The sequence below is a fragment of the Emydura macquarii genome, unplaced genomic scaffold (assembly GCF_026122565.2).
Source record: "Emydura macquarii macquarii isolate MOO-44397 ecotype Brisbane River unplaced genomic scaffold, CSIRO-AGI_Emac_v2 contig_1230, whole genome shotgun sequence".
NCBI classification, from domain to species: Eukaryota; Metazoa; Chordata; order Testudines; family Chelidae; genus Emydura; species Emydura macquarii.
This window is the reverse complement of record NW_027131367.1, coordinates 7,687,238-7,708,947: the sequence shown is the minus strand read 5'-3', so window position 1 is coordinate 7,708,947 and position 21,710 is coordinate 7,687,238. Positions and strand designations below refer to the sequence as shown.

At 39.3% G+C, this 21,710-nt stretch overlaps 1 protein-coding gene and 1 long non-coding RNA gene across 3 annotated transcripts in view; one reads left to right on the top strand and one right to left on the bottom strand.

Moving 5' to 3' along the window:
- The window catches only part of LOC137152627 (uncharacterized), a 45,419-nt gene extending 39,763 nt beyond the window's left edge, over positions 1–5,656 (top strand). Inside the window, exon 9 of the long non-coding RNA XR_010919556.1 lies at positions 4,946–5,656. This is a non-coding gene — a long non-coding RNA (uncharacterized lncRNA). The remainder of the gene's footprint in view (positions 1–4,945) is intronic.
- The window catches only part of ERN1 (endoplasmic reticulum to nucleus signaling 1), a 38,199-nt gene that overhangs the window by 12,070 nt on the left and 4,419 nt on the right, over positions 1–21,710 (bottom strand). Inside the window, exons 1-9 of one of the 2 annotated variants that reach the window (XM_067547365.1) lie at positions 21,527–21,614; positions 18,834–18,954; positions 8,730–8,763; positions 7,297–7,369; positions 5,681–5,753; positions 4,054–4,176; positions 3,019–3,120; positions 731–992; positions 327–405 (exon numbers count right to left, since the gene is read on the bottom strand). In XM_067547365.1, coding sequence (XP_067403466.1) covers positions 327–405; positions 731–992; positions 3,019–3,120; positions 4,054–4,176; positions 5,681–5,753; positions 7,297–7,369; positions 8,730–8,763; positions 18,834–18,954; positions 21,527–21,580 — 921 coding nt within the window. In that variant the 5' untranslated portion in view covers positions 21,581–21,614. Of the gene's footprint in view, positions 1–326; positions 406–730; positions 993–3,018; positions 3,121–4,053; positions 4,177–5,680; positions 5,754–7,296; positions 7,370–8,729; positions 8,764–18,833; positions 18,955–21,526; positions 21,615–21,710 lie in introns of those variants that run through there. The other variant, XM_067547366.1, reaches the window with a different exon arrangement.

The following is a 21,710-nucleotide window of genomic DNA, read 5'->3' as shown; positions in this document are numbered from 1 at the left end:
TCTGTGTGTAATATGGCTATTTCTCATTCGAATGAATTTAAGTACTTAGATTTAAAAATAAAAACCACTGAGTATACTTGAAAAAAAGACTTTTTTCCAGCTGAAACCGACACTTGTGTTTTTTGCTATGACAAAGCCGTGATTTTTCCAATGTTTCAGCAGGACAAACAGCCTTAATGAGAACTAGAGATGAGGCTAACCACCCCAGACCTTGGAGAAGTTCAGATATAGGGTCAGATCACAACTTTTCAGCACAGAACTATACCTAATGCTAGGAAGTGGGCTTTTCAAAACACAATATCAAAGTCCGGAAGTACCTGACTTACCACAATAGCCACTCCTTCATGCACCATCGATGGAGACGCATACAAGCTCGTTGAGTATTTCCCTACATACAGCGTAGGCCTAGAAGAACAACAAAAGTTAGGGAGGAGGTTCCAAATGGCTGTTTTCCCATCCGAGTTACAAACTCGGTCATATACTAGTTTAGATACTATTAAATTTGAATGAGTGGAGTGATCAGCATTTATTTATTCCTGTACAAAACAAAACACAACGTGCAGTAACTGTTAGAGAGCAAGGAGCCAATTATATTTCTCTCTTTCTACTATCTTGCAATTTATAGAATAGTAGCTCTATTAAGTAATTGAATAGAGAGACAGTTTTTAATCAGAGTTCTGCAAAGCACCATCAATCAGACCCTGACAACAATATTAATATTTACACTCACGTCAACTTGCTCTTGGTCTCGGTTTCCTTTGGGAAAGGATACTTCCACTTCGTGATGCGCCCAACCTCCCCAGACATGAACGTCAGGTAGCGCAAGGTTTCTATTCCCACATTTGTGTGCATTACTTTCCGTAGTCCTTCACGCTGCCAGATGTAAAAAGCTACCACAGGGGAACCATAATTCTGAATCCACAGCACATCCCCAGACTCACTGTCCACAGTCACCACCAGTCCGTCTCCATTAGATACAAAGTGGGACATTTCTAAAACATACAAATACACGAGAGGTTATCTGGGTTTCCTGCTTATTCATGGCTATAGTAACACATACATTAGCAGTACCTGAGCCTTAAATCAGCTACTAAAATCTGTCAGGGCTTGTCTACCAGGAGATTTAGTCCATGGCAAGCCACAGTATGAATCTGCCGTGCACTCGCTGTGCGCTAATTGGCCGTGAGGACCCTGCTACCGTGCACTAGAAGTTGTGTAGTGCACTTTGACCGTGTATATCAAAGTGCACTATGCAACTTTAAGTGCATGGTAGCAGGGTCTGCATGGTTAGTTAGCTGGTGTAGATTCACACAGTGGCTTGCCTCACACTAAGTCTCTGTGTAAACAAGCCCGTAGACGGATTCATTTTATATGGAAAAAGACCAACTCTAGTAAAATTATCCTGATGTAAATATATTCTTCTCTCTCATCAGTAGAAATAATATATTGTTTAGTTTGGCTCCTCAGCATGTACTTCTAGGGTTTGCAAACCTGCCTCTTCTCTACATACAGACTAATCATCATGTAAACCATACCATCTCCAAGGCAATACTCTCCTGTATAGATGGGAATTCCCAGCTAAGAGGCTGAAAGTTCTTCAATGCTCTATTTAAAATGACTAGATTCAGAAAACACAGAGCCCAATCCTGCAACAGTGTGCACAGGCAGGCCCTAGCACCTGCACAATGCCCCACTGGCGTCAACAAGTCATTGCATTGCAGGATTGGGGCCTTAACTGGGAATTAAAGAGCGTAACCATGCCATGCCTCTCTCTTTTTGATTACCTCCATTAAAAGCAACTTTGACATTCAGCAATTAGGCTGAAATATTCAAGATTCACAGGGAAATCCCAGTGACATAGGGATTTAATGCTACCTATTCCAGATTCAGAGAGAGCGTGTGTAATGTTTTTAAAAAAAGAAATATCAACACTGAAAAGCAACAAATAAGTTCCCAGTAAGATGAAAGGAAATGCCACTGTTTCCATGCAAAATTTGCGATTTGCAGTAATTTAGGGGTGCACTCCCATCATGCAATAGTTTTGCAAGGTGAAGAAATACCCACTAGGAATCAGAACTGGAAGGTTTATTTTTAACTCATTTACCTGATACTCTCTTTCCATGCCACAGGAAAAGTTTTAAATTTCATTTGTGTTTTAAAGTTATTCTCTCTAGACCACAGCCAGGCAGTGCCATTTTCCTGATCCATGTGCAGCCCCACTGTTTTTAATAAACTTAACCCCAACAGTTACCTCTTCCAAATTTCCCCTTCCACACAATAGCTGTAAACAAATGTTATTAACAACATTCTTTCTGTGCTCACACAGTAGGCACTGTAATTCTGGGGCGGATACACTGTATTCTTCATAGAAAACTAAAAGCTTGAATCCCTACTTTAAATGCAAAAGAACTCAGCTTTAACCATGGAGCAATGTTTCCTTAATTAGTGTTACTAATATTAGTGTTCTCCTATTCTATATATTATTTTGCACTATCACACTTGTTGAGATCATCAGGTGGAAGTGCAAATTATCATCATCCGCAATAGTATCAACACTAATACCACCTTGCATTTCTCTAGTGACATCCAGCTGATGGATGCCAACATGCTTTACAAACATGACAAGCTTCTCAGCCTCGTTATGTGGCAGGAAATTATTATCCCATTTTTGAGGCACAGAGATTAGGTGATTTGCTCAAGATAATGCAGGAAATCTGTGCCAGAGCAGCAAAGCATCCTTTCCCTGACTGGACAAGTTAAAGGCTTGCCATGTATGCACTCAGATCAAAGAAGAGACTCCAGGATTAAGTGGCTGAAATGAGTTTTTACCTTTTGGGGGTGAAGGGGAGGGGACCGGGAGGGAAAGGAGGCAGGGCAGGGGCAACTTAAACAGATCAGTGTGTAGATTTGGAGGCGGAGAGGTTGGTTCTGCCCATTGCAGATTCAGGACATTTTTCCACAGTCTAGAGATATAGCAAAAGTGAAAAAAAATGCAAACAACAAGATTAAAGTTCTTACTGTATTTCACATCTTCATCAGGTACAGTGGCTGCATAATCAAAGTAGGTGGCATTCCATCGGAGCTCCTTGTTTTTGGTATCATACATTGTGATAGTGTATTCTGTTAAAAAATACACACACAGTGAAAAAAAAATCCTGAGACAACAGAACTAATCATCTCTAATGCCAGACACTTCTTGGGACAATACACACCCTGTTTTTCATGTTTTTAGCCTTCTTTTAGGTTTCTCCTTTCACTAACAGATATACGTACACCACATGGAACTTAAAGGCAAAACTAATTTCTGTTCCACTGAAATCTACTGCTCAACAGGGATCTCAGAAAACAAAAAGCAGTAGGCAGCACTCCAATTCATGCTACCAGCTCTCTGTTCTTCCTTCCAGGCTTCTTCTATAACATTCCTACCTAATTTTATCTAAAACAATCCCTGCATTTCAGAATTAAATGCAATATGTTCTGTAACATAATTTTCACAATAAATATAATTTAAAAAATATTCTTAAACAGATTCATCTACCGATTTAATGGCAAATCTGTAAACACTGCCTACAAAGACACATCCCAGATATAGGTCTTTGGTCTATTTTAATCTTCCTTCACTTAGAATAGAGCATTTGTATTTTCACTATGACAGCTGCTCTCTCTTGATTTCCCTAACCCATTTATTTATGAAGACAAAAAGCTTCAGATGCAATCAGGGCTACAAGCTGCTAGCATGGTACATCATTGAATTCACAGAATTTAAAAGCCACTTTGCTTGAGAGTCAGCCCCAGGAATCACTTATCCAAGCACCACTGTACACAGGAACCACACCATCTGTGAATGTATAAAATGGCACTTCTCCATTGCTATCTGAAAGCTAATAATTTTTCCTATGTACGTTATAAAACTACCATCTCCAGAAGTTATTATAGAAGATTAAAAAAACCCGAATTTATCATCAAGGTTATCCTTTATGGGCCTGCATTGGCTTTAAAATAAAACAAAACCCCTAGACTTTCTTTTAAGTGGTAGAGGGAAAAGTGTCTTACCAGTTCGTCCAAGATACAGGAGGGATGTTGATGGACAAAGGCTTTCTGCAAATGAAGAAGTTAAGGTTTGCTGTTTCTCCCCAGTGATGAGGTCTATCACATACCAAATATCTTGCTTCTTTCCTGAAATCACCATTTAAATTGCATTACTGTTCAGTCTGAAAATTACTCACATACAAAATCCAGGATGGAAAGTTCTCTAGCAGGCCGAGAGTTTGGGGGCTTTTCATAACTGTTTTTATGAAAAATGTTTAAAAGCTTTTTTTAAACAAAATAATTTCTAACCACCACCAAAACTAGCAACCAAACAACCTCACCCCGTCATTTAATGTTACTAACTCATATCAGATATTGGCAAGCATAGCGACAACATTTGTATGACAAATGTAACTTTTACCACTATCACGTAAAATGAGTTTATCACATTCACAATATCCAATTGGCAAACAGTTTACTGAAGAGAGTTTTGAGTATTGAAAATCCTTCTGCTAGGAGAGGAGGAAGACTAAAGTGCTGTTTGTTTTAGCACTGCATGGTGGTGGGAAGGAATCATCGGTTTTTACACATGTAACAGACAGACAGACAACGGAACAGACAGCCTAGGAAGGTTGTGAAAGCTCCTTCACAGAAGGTTTTCAAAAGGAGACTGGATGGCCATCTGTCTTGGATGGTTTAGACATAACAAATCCTGCATCTTGGCAGGGGGTTAAACTAGATGACCCTTGCGGTCCCTTCTAACCCTATGGTTCTAGGATTGCAAATTGATAAAGGATTTTAATCCTCATAATCCATACATCAGAGCCATAGTCTGTAGCATTTGTTTGGCTGCTTCCTAAATGTGTATGCCTACTTTAGAAGCGTCAAATTATTAACCTGCTCTTTTCCCCAACAGGTTTCAACAGAGGGATATGAACTGGAGAGCCAGAAGGTAGGGAGAGAGTGTTTTTCTCCAGGTCTTCACAGATGTGGTGTCATCTCCAGTGACGCCAAGTAAGCAGGATAATGTAAAGCCTCCCATCTATTAATGAGCCAGGAGATCTGGTTATAACTTGATTAAAAGTTGTAGTGTAGATTCAATCTAGCCATGATCATTAACCAGGCTTCAACTGTGAACCGTAAAGGGCCTTACCTGAGTTACAGAACACAGCCAGCTCTCGCCTACACTACAACTTTTAACCATGTTGTAACTCGATTTCCTGACTCAGGTATAGTTGTAATGTTGGCAGGGGCCTTCGGCTGGCTGAGGTAAGTATATATTTATGAGCATGAGAAGGTGTTTAAATATACCGTATCAATGAGCTTAATATGTATTTGTGTCACAGAATAAAGTTAGTACATTTTCTGTAGTGTGAGATTAACTTTTTTTAAAAAGGCAATGGCTTGAGAAGCTATTCTTCTAAGTGAAGGCAGTTAACTTTATCTTCACATGTCAGTAAGTGCTGTATTTAACAGATTCTCTGATATCAGAAAATATTACAAAAGGCTATAATTAACAGCCAAGGCTGAGATGACATTTTCATGCAAGAGTGGTCGGTCTGGTTTAGGCAGTTTGTATTTTTCAGTTGCCGTTGGGAATGTTGCAATCTTCTAAATCAGTTAAAACATGGAGAGATTAACTAGAACTTACCCATGTACAGAATCCCATCTGAACTGCGACAGGGTGATGCCTGCACCAGCTCAGGGATTGTAAATGGAAGTTTCTAGAAAAAAACGCAAAAGCTCATTTAAAACCATAATATTTTGAAATTAGTGCAATTTTCCCAGTTGTATTCAAAGGAAAAGGGACCCAAAACAGCTAATCTGGGGACTTCTCCCTGTTTTATTAGAAGTGTAACAGGAATGGAGGAAATATTTCTAGCACTGAAGACTGGAGGCCGGGACTCTTGGGTTTTATTTCTAAGTCTATCACTGACTTGTGCAACCTTGTCCATGTCCCAATACTATGCTTTAATTGCCCCATCTGTTAATGAGTATACATATATTTACCTGCCTCATAGGGGTGTAGTGTTAAGTGTTTGCAAAGCTCAATGATCTCCATGCAAACAGCGCTATTAAAGAGGCAATGAATTATTATGACCACCAAATTCTATAATGCTCCTGGGCATGTATCAGGCCTACATACTTGCTGAACAACCTTCCAGGATTTTAAGAGGCCTTCATCAGGAAGAGAAAAGTGACAAATAGAAGTGCTGCACAAACACAAGAGAGGCCGGGACTTTAAACAGTGAAATGACTTCCATCTAGCTTGGAACTTTTACCACGATTCATCCAACCAGAATATTTTTACCTGAGATTAACAGGTGAAAGGAAACATGATGTTCAGGACTGATTGCTGCCTAGACCTACCCACAAAGAGTACCAAAATATTTACACAAATTAAGGCTGCGTATCTGGGTGCATTAGAAAAAAACCTGTCAGTAAATACTTCTCTGTTCAAAAATTAAAAAAAAAAAAGTTAAAGTTCTAAAAGGAAGTCATAGCGGCTGCCAGGAAAAGAAACTTGTGGGAAGCCAAACATTTTATCTTAGTTTCATCACAAAGCTGTTGCTTTTAGTCAAATGTTCAGCTGACATCTGCAGGGTTGACTATTTCAATGCAAATATTTTGGAAGGGTTTACAGTTTAGCCTGCTTACTAAGAGCTATAATAGCATCTGGTATTTGAGACAGCACAGAATCCACGTTTATCCTAGTATAGGTTGGACTTCTCAATAGGATTGCTAAAAATTTTATTTTTTTCAGGCCATAGCTGATTGTGTTGTATTGGATACATCTTCCTCTGAGGGTGCTGTGAGAATTACTTAATATCTGGAGAGTGCTACAGAAATGGTGTTATTGTCATTACATTAGCAAGTGCTACAAAAATATCAAAAGGTGGGTCAAAGGTGTGTACCTTTTGTTGGTATCCTCAAGCCAAAGGGGTTTTCTGAAGCTCACAAGGAAGGCTGTAAATTTTGCCTATCCTAAACTACAGGATGACCTCTGAACCAGCAAGCAATGCAGCTCAAATGTTGTCATTCCTGGAATTTGTATCCTAAAATTGGCACGGGCTCTGAACAGGGATTACTAGCCAATTTTGTCAGGCCTTCTTAAGAAATACATGCTTCCAATAAATGATGCAAAGCGTGGGCAGCCTGCAGAACTTTACAGCACTGTTGGAAAAGAGGATAGTTGGGAAGGACAGTTAGGCACCTACACTTTGTGCAATCTAATTAGATTAGACACTAGCAAACAAACATACTCACAGTCAAGCCTTCATTATTTTTGCCCCCAAGTGTATATAAACTGCCATCATTTGGGTCTGGAAGAAATGCTGGCCTAGGAGTTAAATGGTGATTATAAATAAATCAAACACATTACACTTGTCACCAAACAGAGAAGTAGCAATGGTCAATATTTGTGTCCTGGTGAAGGAGCCCATTTGACATTTGCTTGTTAACTTTATAATATCTGGTTGCTGGAAACATTTCTTATGAATTATGCCTTTAAATGAAAGAAAACTGAACATCAAAGAGAATGGATTTCAGAACTGGCACAGCATGTTAAATCTAAACTATGCTCAGCATTGTTCCTAGTCCAACTGGGGCTAGGGTGACCGATATGAATACAATGCATAAGGCCTTTCAGTATAGGGATCATAGTTCAAATCTAATTTGGGGATTAGTTTGAATACCTTATCTCAGCCCCCCAATGGCCAGTAATCCTTCTCAAAATCATTCCACATTTCATAACTGGCTTTTTTCACATAGAAGCCTCAAACCCAGGGAGCATGGAAGTCCATTTTTTTTTTAAACATCAGAATGATAAATCTCATTAAGGCTGGACTGGCTGTGCAGAATAAAGCAGCTCATTTTGTAGCAGACTATCACTTTCGGGCTAAGGAGGAATGAAGGATGTTTCTTTACTGGAATTGCTAGCACTGTCAGATTTCAAAGCTACAGACATAGGAAGTGTGAGTCTCATGGGGAGAGTCAACACTTCAAAACAAGAATTATTTACAGTACCACAGAACGTAAGGCAACCAAAGAAGGGAAGGAAGGCTAGGAAAGATAAGAGTTGCCATGGCTCAGTAAATCTGGGAAGTAAAGGGAAAAACGATATGGGGTTTTCCCATTGACTTCAATGGGAGAAAGATCAGACCTACTGTTTTCTAGTTAAAGTCTGAACCTTTACTATAGTGGAGTGGAATTACCACTCCACTATAATGCATGATGTGGAATAGCGAGGTGAGCTGCCCTCAGGTGATAGCTTAAGAGTTTAATGTTTAGATTTTTGTTGTTTTTTAATGGCTTATTTTTATAGAAAGGTAAATATTTACAATCTGAAGACTCATTATTTCCTAGCAGGTAACACCATTTTCCAGGCTATTCAAGTAAGTGATCCTGAAACAGGTATAGTCAGCATGCTTGTGCTTCAGACCCAAGCAGGGTTTCTGGAGAAACAGTCTGAAGGAAGAACATTTTATTTGAGTGCTACAAACAGGGCAAGTTTATACAGCTGAGTGTCCCCCCTCAATGCACGCTCTTTAATCTCCTGTCCAGTTATCTGGGGTATTTTAACAGTTCTCTTTTGTAAACTAAACCCACGCATATTTTAAACTAACCCAAACTTCATGATGTCAGTGAAAAATCAAACAAGCAATAGGAGGGCTGAAATAAATAGAGAAAGAGAGACTTACTCTTCCATGTGTGTTGGCACCTGGAGTACAGGATCTGCACAAACAGAACACGTGGGAGTCAATGTATAGGCAATTAAAAGTAATGAACACACACCAAACTCAGGATTAGCCATTTTGCCAGCCAGGTTGAGTGTTTAAGAGAGTCATCCATAGGTATGACCACCACCATAACATTGCACCCACCTGACAGTGAAAATAGGGCTTGTAATTTATGATGTGACTCTGTAAGCAGCAGCAGGGCAATTCTGCACCCGATAAAGCTACCTTTGCACTCAGCCCTATCCGCACTCCTCCACTCTCAAAAGACACCTCCCAAAACTATCAACAGGAGAGGACTTGTATGAAGCAGCAGTGTCACATCATGTCATGAGTCATTTCTGTATCTTTTCTTTGCCATGAGCACACTATGTTGCATGTAAAGGTAGCTTTCTAGGGTGCAAACGCTATCTCTTGTTCTAAAAACAAGTTCCTTGGTGTCTGGTCATTGGCTATCCAGAAGGAAGCTGATCAGAATTCCCAGGCAGTAACAATGACAGGCTTCAGCGATCTATTTTCTTTAAACACATGTAAACATTCACTAGTGCTAACAGAGGTGGTAGATAATAGAGAGAGGAATATAAATCAATGTCTGAATGCAAAAGGGACTGCTTAATGCCTCTTTAATCCGTATTTTATGATCACTCACTATTCTGTCTCTAAGCAGGCAGGCAAGCATATGCTTTCTTAGCTAAACTTCACACTTAATTTATGATGCATATTGCAAACCTTGGACTTGGTTCTGCTCCCATTGAAATCAATAGGAACATTTCCATTGACTGAGCAGGAAGAAGATTGAGGCTTAAACCAGAAAGATCGTCTTCCACTTCCTAATCCAAGGGATAAATTTATTCCATATCCCATAAATTAACAAATTAAAATGTCACTGAAAAAAGCCAGTGTCCCAAGAACCATAAAACCGTCCTTCACATCTGTCCGTGACAGGAAGGATCTGAACACTCAAAGAAAAGTTCATTTAAATGATTTCTCCTGTGAAACTTCCTCAAACATCCACTATTCACCTCCTTCTCAGCATTGCCAGTTCTCATGATTTTATTGCAAGTCTCACAGTATTTAGTATTTTTCTTAAAGCCCTATCCCTGATTTCACGTGTTTACGAGAGAATTACAGCTGGCATTTAAAAAAAGGGAATTTCTCGTCCTTTTGGATGCTGAGGAAAGCTTGAAAACATGGTCCCTAAAGGCTCTCACCACAAGTAGGCACATTAAAAACACCTTTTTTTAAAATCTCTTGATTTTTAGACTAACCTCATACTGTTTTGAGGGCCTGAGGCTTGAATGCCTGGGATTGACAATACTAGTACCAACATACAGAGATACGTAAATTTGCAGCAAATTCTCTTTTATGCAGCATTTGCAAGAGGAATATGTGCACAAAGCATGCATCCTTCACCCTCATCTGTAAGGAAATCTTAAAAATAAATCAGAAGGTGGAGATCACAACAGATTCTTGCTTCCAACAAATAAAGTATTCAAATAATTCAGTGAATAAAGGAAACAGATTAAAGTTGACTCCAAACAAGCTACCGCAAAAAGCAACTCTTATTTTTCTCCACACACACACACAAACAAAATGATGCAAGAGGATGGAAATGAGGGCTCAAACATTCTCTTATGAAAGACTCTGATTGGGAAGATGCTAGCACATATGTACTGGAGAGTTCAAACAGACTACAGTAATAGCAGAGATATGCAAGAAGAGGGCAACAAGACTCATGATTAAGGGGGCCTGTGGACACCAGGAAGTCTCCTCCACTCCCCATGTACTGCAGCACACAAACCACCAGACGCCACGAACAAGAGCAGAGCTTCCCGCCCCCTCCCTTTTAGCCATTTCTTTCCTTCCACTAACCAGCCCTACAGAGCAGCAGAGTTCAAAATGCAACAGGATCCAGAGTTTTGTTTGGCTTTTTGAACCTAAAAGATGATCCTTTTTAAAGCAGACAGAGCAATTTAATTCAAAAACACATAAAGCTTCTGGAAGAAAGCCAATTAATTCATGGGTGTGAAGCCAGCACTCTGTTATGCTGTTCAGCAATATTACACTTGTAGATTAGTTCACTCAGGAAGGCCAGGCAATAGTGCTGATGCTTCTACACATTAGCATGTATAGATCATGGAAAGCAGAAACCAGGACGCTAGCTACTTAACTCACGTCATTTACTTAAAGATGAACTATTCTAGTTATTATGGTTGATTGGTGTAGGATAGGAATAGAGTTTAGACCTAGAGTTGGCAATATAATGTACTGCTATATTTGATTTATTTTGGGTCCCAGTGCCACAGCAATGAGCCCTAAAAGCAATTATGTTTCAAAGACCTTTGAAACAGTACAACTAGGAATCAGGTAGCTGCTTGATCTCCATAGGCCCATTTGGTTAATCAGAATAATTTTACCACCCAACTACACATTAGAACAAACCGCAACAATTAATTCCATTGGTTCAATGTTGAAAATGGTCTGAAGCTTTGGGGAGAAGGAAAAAGCATGGCAGGTTTTACCAATTGCATCTACATCAACAGGTCTCTCTCACTGTCTCCTTTTGGATGTTCTGTGATCTGCAAGATATCCATCTAATACAATACAGGGGTGCTGACTTTCCAAATCAGCACCTCACTGAAGATGTGTAGCAAAGAAAAAGCATTAGAAGCCTGACAGAGTTTGGTTCAACTCAATAATAAAAAAAATGAAGACTCCCATGAACTAAAGAGTGATCAGAAACAATAAGTGTCCATCAGAATCCAGGAGAGACAGACTAAACGGAGAAAGAGAAAGGAACACCATAAGCTAAGGTCTTTATAATCACAATGACCTCACAAGAAGGGGAAAAAATTATTTAGTGATACAAGAGCATCAAAAATCAGCAGAAAATGGCAAATGCTTTTGTTAAGTCAAGCTTTAATTTAAATTTTACAAGCACTGCTTGAGGCACATACCAAGTGACTTTGCAAGTTTTTGATGAACTGATTATGTACAGAAATTTCTGATGTGGGAAGAAATAAGCTGCCTTTGGTAAGTGCAAAGATAGACTGACAATATCAATCTTCAGCAACAGTACTTGAGCAATCCTGCCAAGAGCCTTATCTACGATCATCACTTCCTCAAGTGATTGCTCATGATGATAACCTGTACACTTTGGTTTTGAAATGGTATACTTGTTTTTTTGGGGGTTTTTAAACTCAGTACAACAATACACATTTTAAAAATCACTTACTCCCTGGTCTAGATAAGGTCTTAAATGACTATTTCTTGCCTAAACTCTTCCTTTAGACTTTTTAGACATTTTTAGTCTAAGGAACTGACTATTCCCTTATTTATATGAATGTTATGAGTAAGTCCAGCCACTAACAACTGCCTCTCCACTCCCCCACCTTTTTAACTGTTTAGTGTCCTTTTGAGCAGTAGGCTCCCAACCTGGCAAAGCTGTGTCACTTTAAATTGGAGCCTGGAAGTATGCCATTGTCCTGTAACAACTCCCCAGTGTTTGTTGGGAGGTTTGCTTAACTACAGCTATTGTGCTGCTTTCCTGCTTGTTTTTCACACAGCCCCCTCCCCATTAAGCTAGTTCAATACATTCATATAGGAAACTCTTATAACTCAATATATAATCACTTCACTTCACTGACCATTACCTAAAATTATTACATCTCACTATTCTTAGATTATTCAACACAGCTGCTCCATGTCTGCCACAGTCCTGTCAAAGCCCTTAAAAGTACAGCCAAATCACAGAGGTAAGAAATGGAAAAAACTATCAGAAGGATCATTCAGTGCATACCCCTGATGATGCAGGAGTAGAAAATAATTTATTCCTTGAGATTTCACCAGTTTCCATTCCAGTTTCATTTTTGCAATTCTTTTAAAAAAAGCTCTGTACTATTACAAAACCTTCTGTTGGAAAAATAAAGGGTTAAAAAATGAAAGGTTGATTCTAAATACCCTCTGAAGACACACTTTTAGAAAGAACAGCAGCAGGGGCGCCATTTACATAATTGTTGTTCAAGGTTTTACCTCATTAATGGGGCCCAGTTATGTCTCCTTGACATCAACATTTTAACCAGGCAGCAGTCAGATGCCCTGTCTCATCTCTGCTTGTACTGTACTGTAGATGGACCCTAATAATGACAAACTAAATTAGTCTGGAATAATTCTAGACAGTATTTTGATGGCACAGCCTGGGATTTTAAAGTTTAAAACTGCCATATTTGCAATATTTGAGAATAATTCCTAGCAAATGGTATAACACTAAAAGCTGTATACAAACATCTCTCACTTTAAATTCTCTCTCTCTGCCTCAGAAAAAAAGTGAGATACAGGGAGATTTGCCCTTTGACAGTTCTTTGTAAAAGCATGAGATTTCACTGCAGATTTCCATCAAGTTAACATGCCTCTAGGTTGAATAGAAATATGTGAAACCAATGACTGAAATGGAGAAGTGGTAGATTCTGAAACAGCAACTGAACTAGTTGCTGCCACAATGGAATGAATGGGAAAAAACGGTTTCCTGAGGTAGGGTCTCATCAGAAGACCTGGGTTAATGGGCTGGGCTAAAAAGTGTGTGTCATCCCAGATAAGTGTAGCAACTTCTCTCAAAAAGATGAGAGAGACTGATTCACAGTTCTCTGGAGTTTGCTGAGGATAGAGGAGCTGATCATTTCCATGGATTTAACAGCTTCTTTCTCTAAAGTCCCTACTGGCTTTAACCCTTTGGATCTGTACCCCTATGTTCATCTGCAATTCTGTACCAAACAATTCTCCTACGCTGGGAATAACCATTATTATTTATTTTACAGTAGGGCCTACACATCCAGCCTGAGCCTAACAACAGTGCTTGACATGTGAATTATAAAAAGGTCCCAATCCTGCGGCTAGTCATGTCAGTAAGGCTTTGGAGGGTCAAGATCCTCTTTATAATTTATATTGCCCACTGTCACCATGTCCAGCATTATACAGAAAAGAACATACAGTCCCCTGCCTCAAAAATTTACACTCCAAATTAGACAATACACTCTACACTGGTTGGGGGAGGCAGTATGGTACAATGGAGAGGGTGCTGGACTGGAACACAGGAGACCTGGCTCCATTCCTGGCTCTGCCACTGACCTGCTGGGTGACCTTGGGTAAGTTACTTCACCTCTCTGTGCCTCTATTGGGCACGTGGTGCTGGTCAGTGTTGGCAGGCAGTCCACTTAGGAGACAGAAAACTCCAATTTCAAACCAAGAACATCTGGCCTGGCTGGCCAATTTGTAAAAGTTGTGCCAATCACACACACACTATGAGTCTGCATGCTGCCGCTGACTAATGGGACAAGATAAAAGCAAAGCAAGCAAGCAATCTACACTGGCTATAGATATAGCCTCAAACCTGTGCATATTGTATAGTCCTTTGGAAAACACTTCATAGAAGAAGTGTGTTTTAGGTAGGAAGGAGAATGAAGGGAAAGAGGTCATTTGGGGCAAAAGAGCAAGGAGACCATTCCAAGGAGGACAGTGACAAAGGATGCATAGAAATAAACTGGAAAAAGACAAAGACAAAACATGCCCAAAATAGCACCCTGAAACACTAGGTACTTCCTTACTGTTCAAGATACTGCTTATTAACAAAGTCACATGTTAACAGGCTAGTCCAGAGTGCTTTTTGAGGAGGCGGGGGGAACAGGAATTCTTATGAAACACTTTCTGAACAAAGACCATTGAAATAAGTCTTAAAATACAGACCATTAAATCAATGACATTCAGAGGAGAATCAGTCTCCTGATCTGATCTTGCAAGTTGGCTCTGGGCTGCCAACTGTAATGCCCTTGGATTTCTCATTTGTACTTTTTCTCCAGCTCAGTCTTCCCTGCTCTACAGAGATTTTCCTTCCTTCGTTGTGGCAGAGATTATAGTTTTGTGACCAAAGCAGGAGGCTGCCCAATAAGTCACTTGTACGTTCACTGTTGGCGGTCTGTTGGTAATCAATTCCATCTTCTTCTATAGAAAGAATACTGCATAGTTGTCAGATACGTTTAGTGAAGAGCACGTAAGACTAGAGTCTGAAGTTCTGTACCCTAGCCTTGCAACAAGACCTACAAAGGAGACATAGAAGCAGCTGCAGCACTAGCAATGCCATCTCCAACTGCAGAGCCCCACAGCTTTAAAAGAAAGATGACCTTTCAAACCAGAGGGTTTTACTCATTCGTTCCTGAAGATATTACACATGCAGATTCTGATCAGATAGCTGAATGTTCACATTTTATAAGCAATAAGGGTATGAAAAAAATAAAGTAAAAACTGAAAGAGCTGCAACTCTTTCAAGCTAACATGGAGACTGCTCAAAACCTTGTGAAAGTGCAACTTTGCATTGCCTGCATTTTGCCCTAATCTTAACTTCATTTAAATGATTGTTTAATGCAGTGGTCTGATGATACCCAAGTTGGATTCTGGGCTGAGTCTCTGGCTTCCAGAGAAAGACTGTCAGTGCTCAGGAAGCTTGACCAGTATCTTGATGGCAGTGAGAGGAGACAGTAAGGGAGCACATCACACCACTAAGAACTAATCACTCCTTTTGTTGATCAGAGGTGGCACATCAGAGACTTGTTCAGTCTGTGGTCAGAAGTGGTGTCTACACCACACTCTGGAGCCTCAAAATGCTATGGCTGGATTGTTTGGGGCTTCTTCAGGGAGAAAGGCTCTCCTGGAATGGGACCACCTTTTTCTTTTTTTTTTGTTCCCCATTAATCCTAGGACCATCTTTCTGACGTGGATGTGATGAGGCACCATCAGTTACATGGCCAGTCACTGCCAATCCTGCAAAGTGCTGAGGACCAATTCCCATTGAAACCAGTGGAACCTGAAGGCACTCAGCAGCTTACAGTAACTGGGTCCACAGTTCACACTGCAGATAATTGGTATAGAGTGTAAACAGTGAGAGAGCCAGTAGCTTAGAAAGGGGAAAGCACAGACAGTTTATTTGTACTGCACATGGGGAGAAGAGAGCAGGAGCATTCAAATCACTTTTCTTGGCAGCACTGTATGAGGGCAGGAAACCCGACCAGGTTATTGTGATAAGAGGCACTAGTTCATTTACTCTGCATTCCTAAGAGGTTTTAGTGCTAAGTAGGACAAACTGTAAACGGAAAGATTGCCATGTTTGTTTAAGCACTACTTTAGAAGGTGAATAACCCCATCCTGGTGTTGAGTTTCATCACATGAAGACACATGGCTACTTTGTTTTTAACAAAAAGGTACTATACCAGTTGGTCGTGCTAAACACCTAACTTCTTAAGTGTAATAACAAAACCCTCTGTCACCGATAAATGGTTTCACTGCGCTGCAAGTGACCTCCAGAATATCTCAAGTCATGTGAACAACAACATATGTTTAATTTTCCGATATCTAGGGTACAAAGCAGCTGTCAGAGAACCCATGCAGTGTGTGCAACTTAGAGGTTTCAAAAAAAAGTTTTGTATGCTTTATAAACTTATCGTTAAAAGAGAGAGAGAGCAGCATCACATATGGTAAGCATGCCAAATTCAGCACTAACATTACAGTTCTTCTGGTCTTTAACCCAGCATTAGAGCTGGTTAGTAGGTGGCTAGCCACCTCTGATGTTGGGCTCCCAATACTGGAGCTGTTGCACATCTTTCGTGTGGTCTTTTCACCAACCTGGTAGCAATGAACAGAAGATTCAGAAATGCCAATTTCAGTTAGAAATCTAATTCTCCAATTCAATTCCCAGGTCAGACATATCCTTGCCCACTGAGATTTCACAACACTAAACTAACCCAGAGGGACGCAGCTTGTTTTTAAATGAATTCCAATGCAAGTGACTATCACCGTATATTTTTGCATCAAGGTTTGTGGTTTTCATTGTTATACAGAACCAAACTAGTGGGTGATAAGCACTTCACAGAATACTAGTTGGGTGCACAGCGCACAGATAAGGATCTAGACTATTAAACAGTCATGAAATAAAACCAATGTTCTATAGAACTAGAATATCCAGTCTGGTGGTTCTAATGTACCAATAGTGTTTTGCAACACTTTTTTATAAGGAAGAGTTACTTAAACAATTTGTATTTAACCTAGCGTCCTCTCTTATTTTCATTAGAGATCCTCATCCCTTCTCAGAGGCACCTAACCTTTTCCCCTTAATAAGGCTGCTTGCAGATAAAGGTCAGCTACTGCACTGAATCTATACAAATGAGTAACTCTACGTAGGCTAGGACTATGCCCTTTTATGCACATATGCTGTGTTATGTCAGTACAGGTGAAAGTTTTTCTTAGTATTAATATAGCTATAGGCAATAGTGAATTAAGAGGATATTAATTTTCATTCTTCTAATCAAGACTGCTCAAGGATAGAGGGGGTCTCCATGCACCATTTACATGGATGAAAATAGAGGGGAAAAATTGTGAGGACATCCATAAATCAAGATTCTTGCAATTTCTGGCTCACTGGCTTACCATTTCCTACTCTACTGTGGATAAGAGGGGTTTAAAAAGTGCTCTTTCTGCTCTTATAAAAGTAACTGCTTGTTTGATAGAACTACGTTCAAAAGATGAACAGACTCATAAGGACAGAAGAACTGGTTTGAACCAGAGATCAGACTAGCACAGTCCTTCACCACCAATTCAGCCTGCTAACTGAAAGGGCAACTGGTTTACAAACACTGAGTAGAATGCCGCAATCACTGTGACATCATTTCATTTAGCTGCTTTTTAGTGGATTTCCAAAAGGTAAAAAGAAAGGGCTACATCTCAAACATATCTTTCACGTGTAATCAACCAGCAGAGTCCAACCACAACCATTTCATTTTGTATTAAATGCCATGTTTTCATGAAGGAAAACTGATAAAAAGCTATTCTTATAAGATCCTCTTTGTTATTATTTTATTTATTAAGTTATAAAATTGTGCAGTTTCTAGTACACAACTTGTTCAATGTCAATGACAGACCTGAACCATTGAACTCGTGTTGCCCCTATTACCATCTCTCTCAGGCAAGTATCAGAGACAAGAGATGGGCTTTTATACCATGCCCTTAAGGTCAACAGACTTAAGCTTTATTGAGCTAGTGGGAGAAGCATATCGCAGGCCTTCCACCACAAATCTTTTGCCTCCAATTCCCAGTGTATCAGCAGAACCCCCCTAGGGAACCTTTATTCTATTCTAGTCAGATACTTATAGGACACCCAGATGCCACAGTATTTAGGTGCCTGTCAGATTCTTATACCATGACTCAATTGTCATGGTGGCACACATAGGAAGTGACTCTCTTTCAAGTACTCAGAAGCCTATCTGTATACAGTTCTATAAATCAGACTCAACACTTTCAATTACGTCTGGAAGAAAACAGAGTTATTGCAGTATTCATAGAACTAATGCAATACGTTCCCTGCCATGCTCCAAGGCCGGACAAGGGGGCAAGCTATGTTTTGTAGTAGCACTGTGTGTAATCCAATCTGGAAAGGAAAAAGGTACAAAAAAATCCTTGAAAGGTCCACATTAAAAAAAAATGGCCACAATCACCTTACCCGGCGTAGAGGAAAAAACATTAAAAGGAAACATTATGTTCAAACAGAGGCCATAAAAAAAGCTGTACAAATATTGCTAAGGTGCAGGCCTGAACTAAGGAATTTGGTACAGTAATCGTATTTATAACCTCTGCCTAAATGTTCTGAAACATAAAAAGAAGAAAAATCAGCTAAAAAGAAAAAGATCCAAATGTGAAAATATACAGATCAACGTGATTACTGTAATGCTGCAGTTAGATATCAAGTCATGTCCAGGAGGAGAACAGCAGAGATAAGGAGTATATCTTTCAGCATCTACATGTGTTTCAAAGATTATGTTAGCTTCACAGTGTACCAGACTGTACCCCTATGTTCATCCTTTACAAAACTATGATACATTTTGTACAAAATATACTTGTGAGGTATCATTTAAAAACTCAATCTGCTGAACAGTATTGCCCTGGTAAAATATATGTATCGACATTGTATGTAAAGTTATACACACTTATTGAAGTTCCTGCAGAGAAGGCAGGATGACACTTCCTACTCACCTTCTTTTAAAGTCCACTTGATTGATCCTGTCCTCTTGCTGACAGCATGCAAACTTCCATCAAGGGTTGAAACAAACAACAGCGTTTCTGGCACAGTCACCGAGCTAGTGCTTCCATAGCTCTGGAAAAAGAAGAGCACATAAACTTACATTACGATTGGTTTCAAATCTGTTGACTTTTAACTAAAAGGTCAAGATCCTTTAGTTTTGCATGTAAGGATCAGTCTGCTTTCTGCAAGACAAACTGTTTTATCAAATCCCTGCAAGGCAGCTGTGTATAGAAGAGATGAATGAATGTCACTCAAGGGCATCCAGCAAACCTGAAGGACAGAGGAGATGGCACTGCCAGACAGGAAACTGAGGAATGGCTAGTACCAATCAGTAGATAAAATAAAGTATCTAAAATCTGAGCACTTATATCGCTTGGCTATTCCTCCCCCATGACCTCAGCCCTCTTGCTGCATCAACACTGCAAAAACAAGCTTTATTAGACACTTGGGGTGAAATCCTGGCCCTGTTAAATTCAATGGGAGTTTTACCATTAATTTTACTCCAACTCTCAAGCATTCTTTCCTACGTGGATACTATACTCTGCTAATCCTTTTGACACCAGTGGAGAAATTGTTCTCAACACTGGTTTGCATAGGCAGGAGAAGTGTTTACTATCTGTTGTCATTTTCATAGCATAGCCAGTCTTTGAGTCTAGCTATTGCAATACAAGTAATTCTATCATAAGGACATCTCAAAACTATGTAAAAAAGATAACTAGAACAATGAGGTTGGGTCAAAGGTGCTAGCAGACAAATCAGAAACTTAACTGAGTCACGCCTCTTTCCTTCTACCCCATACAAAAAGAACCAATATATACCAACAGCCTCAACACATACATTTTATTACAAGCCTTAAGCTATCACTCAAATAACTTCATTATTTGTAAACTGTATTTGTATTACTCATCAGCCTGCCACCTGCCTTGTCTAGAAAATTTCAGAACTATATTTAAATTTCAAGCTACTATTGTTGGTAAAGTGAAACTTTGTGCATCGATATCTCAATGACTGAAGGTTTAAAAATAATTTTTAGATAAATTCTAAGAGTCTTTGCCATATTAGAATTTGTGCAGGACAAAACATGAAGTTGCCAAACTCAAAAGCTTTGCCACATAAGTGGCTCTCTCTCTCTCTGGAAAATTACTGGATGTTTTCAGATCAGATCAGTTCTACAGTAATATAGTGTAGTTCTTTTCACATTATATAGTAGTATATTTTATTATAACACTTAGTTAACTTCTAAGTACCACCCTCTGATATAATAATACAGTGAGCATGCATGTTGCATTACAACAATAATGAATATTTACGGAACAGTTTGATTTAAACACTCAGAACAATTAAAAGTACAAATCAATAACAGTACTGAAAATAGGGATCTGAGATAAACTGCTGTAGGTGCAGAGAAAGGAAAAATATGAGTGCATATAGTTACACACTCAGTCAAATAATAAAAACTACAAGACAACGTTTAGATACAGGAAATTTCCAATTAAGTAAAATATTTATACACTACATTACAGACCAAGCTTTGTATTCCTTGTTCAACAAGGGACATTCTCTCTCATGCTAGTCTGTTGTGCATATAGCAAATTATGTGAATAATCAAGATTCAACTTAAAAGCATCTTTCCACCCAAATAAAATGAATTGTGGCACAGCAAGGAGAAGAGCTACATTTTAATGACAGGGCATCTGAACCAGTTTGCAAAAATTATGACTAATTTTGTTGAAATCATGAAGTATATCCTAATTCTTAAATTCATCACCTTTTGATCTTTTCCTGCTTAATAGCAGTTAGCAGTTATGTAGCATGTTTCCTCTTCAAAATGCTGTACAAACCATTATTTGGTCTCATATTGTGTAAGTCGCCAGTTACTCCAATGGCATTGCACTGGTGTAAACATAGCGCAAGAGGCTTAGTAGGTCTTTGATGTGGTTCCTAGGTGGGGGGCTTGCTCAAATGGCTGCATAAGGCTGAAACCAGCTTTATTTAACTGCATCTGAAGAGGACCAGCTCCAGGAGACAGGCAGAGGTGTCTCTGGACTGAACAGATCTCTTCATTTATAAGATACAAACATAAAATCTAATACATTTTAATCTTAAAGTTACATCCTTTAAAGTGACTTAATACAAATAAAGTTGCTCACAAGCTAAGACCTGGTGCAATGGATGTTAGGGTGAAGAGATTTATTAATAGAAATGTTGGTACAAATGTGAGCAGAACACATCAGAATAAAAATGGAACACCCTTTTCTGATTAAACTGTAAAACATTAATGAGAACAGCACATGTACATATCCTGCTAGAGATTGGAATACACTGCCCATGCCCTATCTGCTGTTGATTCAGTGCAGACCAGTTTGCCCCGGGGAGGAGTTCAAGAAGAAAACATTTATATATATATTTTAGTGCTTGTAGTCTTGCATAATTTTGACACACCCTTTTTCTAACATGTGGTTAGGATATCCTAGACTCTCCATGAAAATATATGGGAGGGGAGGGGAATGGTGCAATAAGGACTCTGCTTTTATGAATTCTTGGCATTCACATCATCTAACAGGCTTTTGCAATACAGAAAAATTATCTGCTTCATAGGGTCCATCTTGATCTAAAGATTCCACCCAGAATCTGTTGGACCTACCCAAGTTTTGTGGATTGAACTCTGCAGTAGAGGCTGCATGCAGCTGGAGATCATTTCAAGATCAAGGCCCAAAGCTTTACCTTGAACATTCGGTGTTACTGCAGTGAATACGAAATATTTTAAATATAATATGAAAAAATACTGTGCTGTTCATCAATAGATCTTAAAGCACTTACAAAAATGG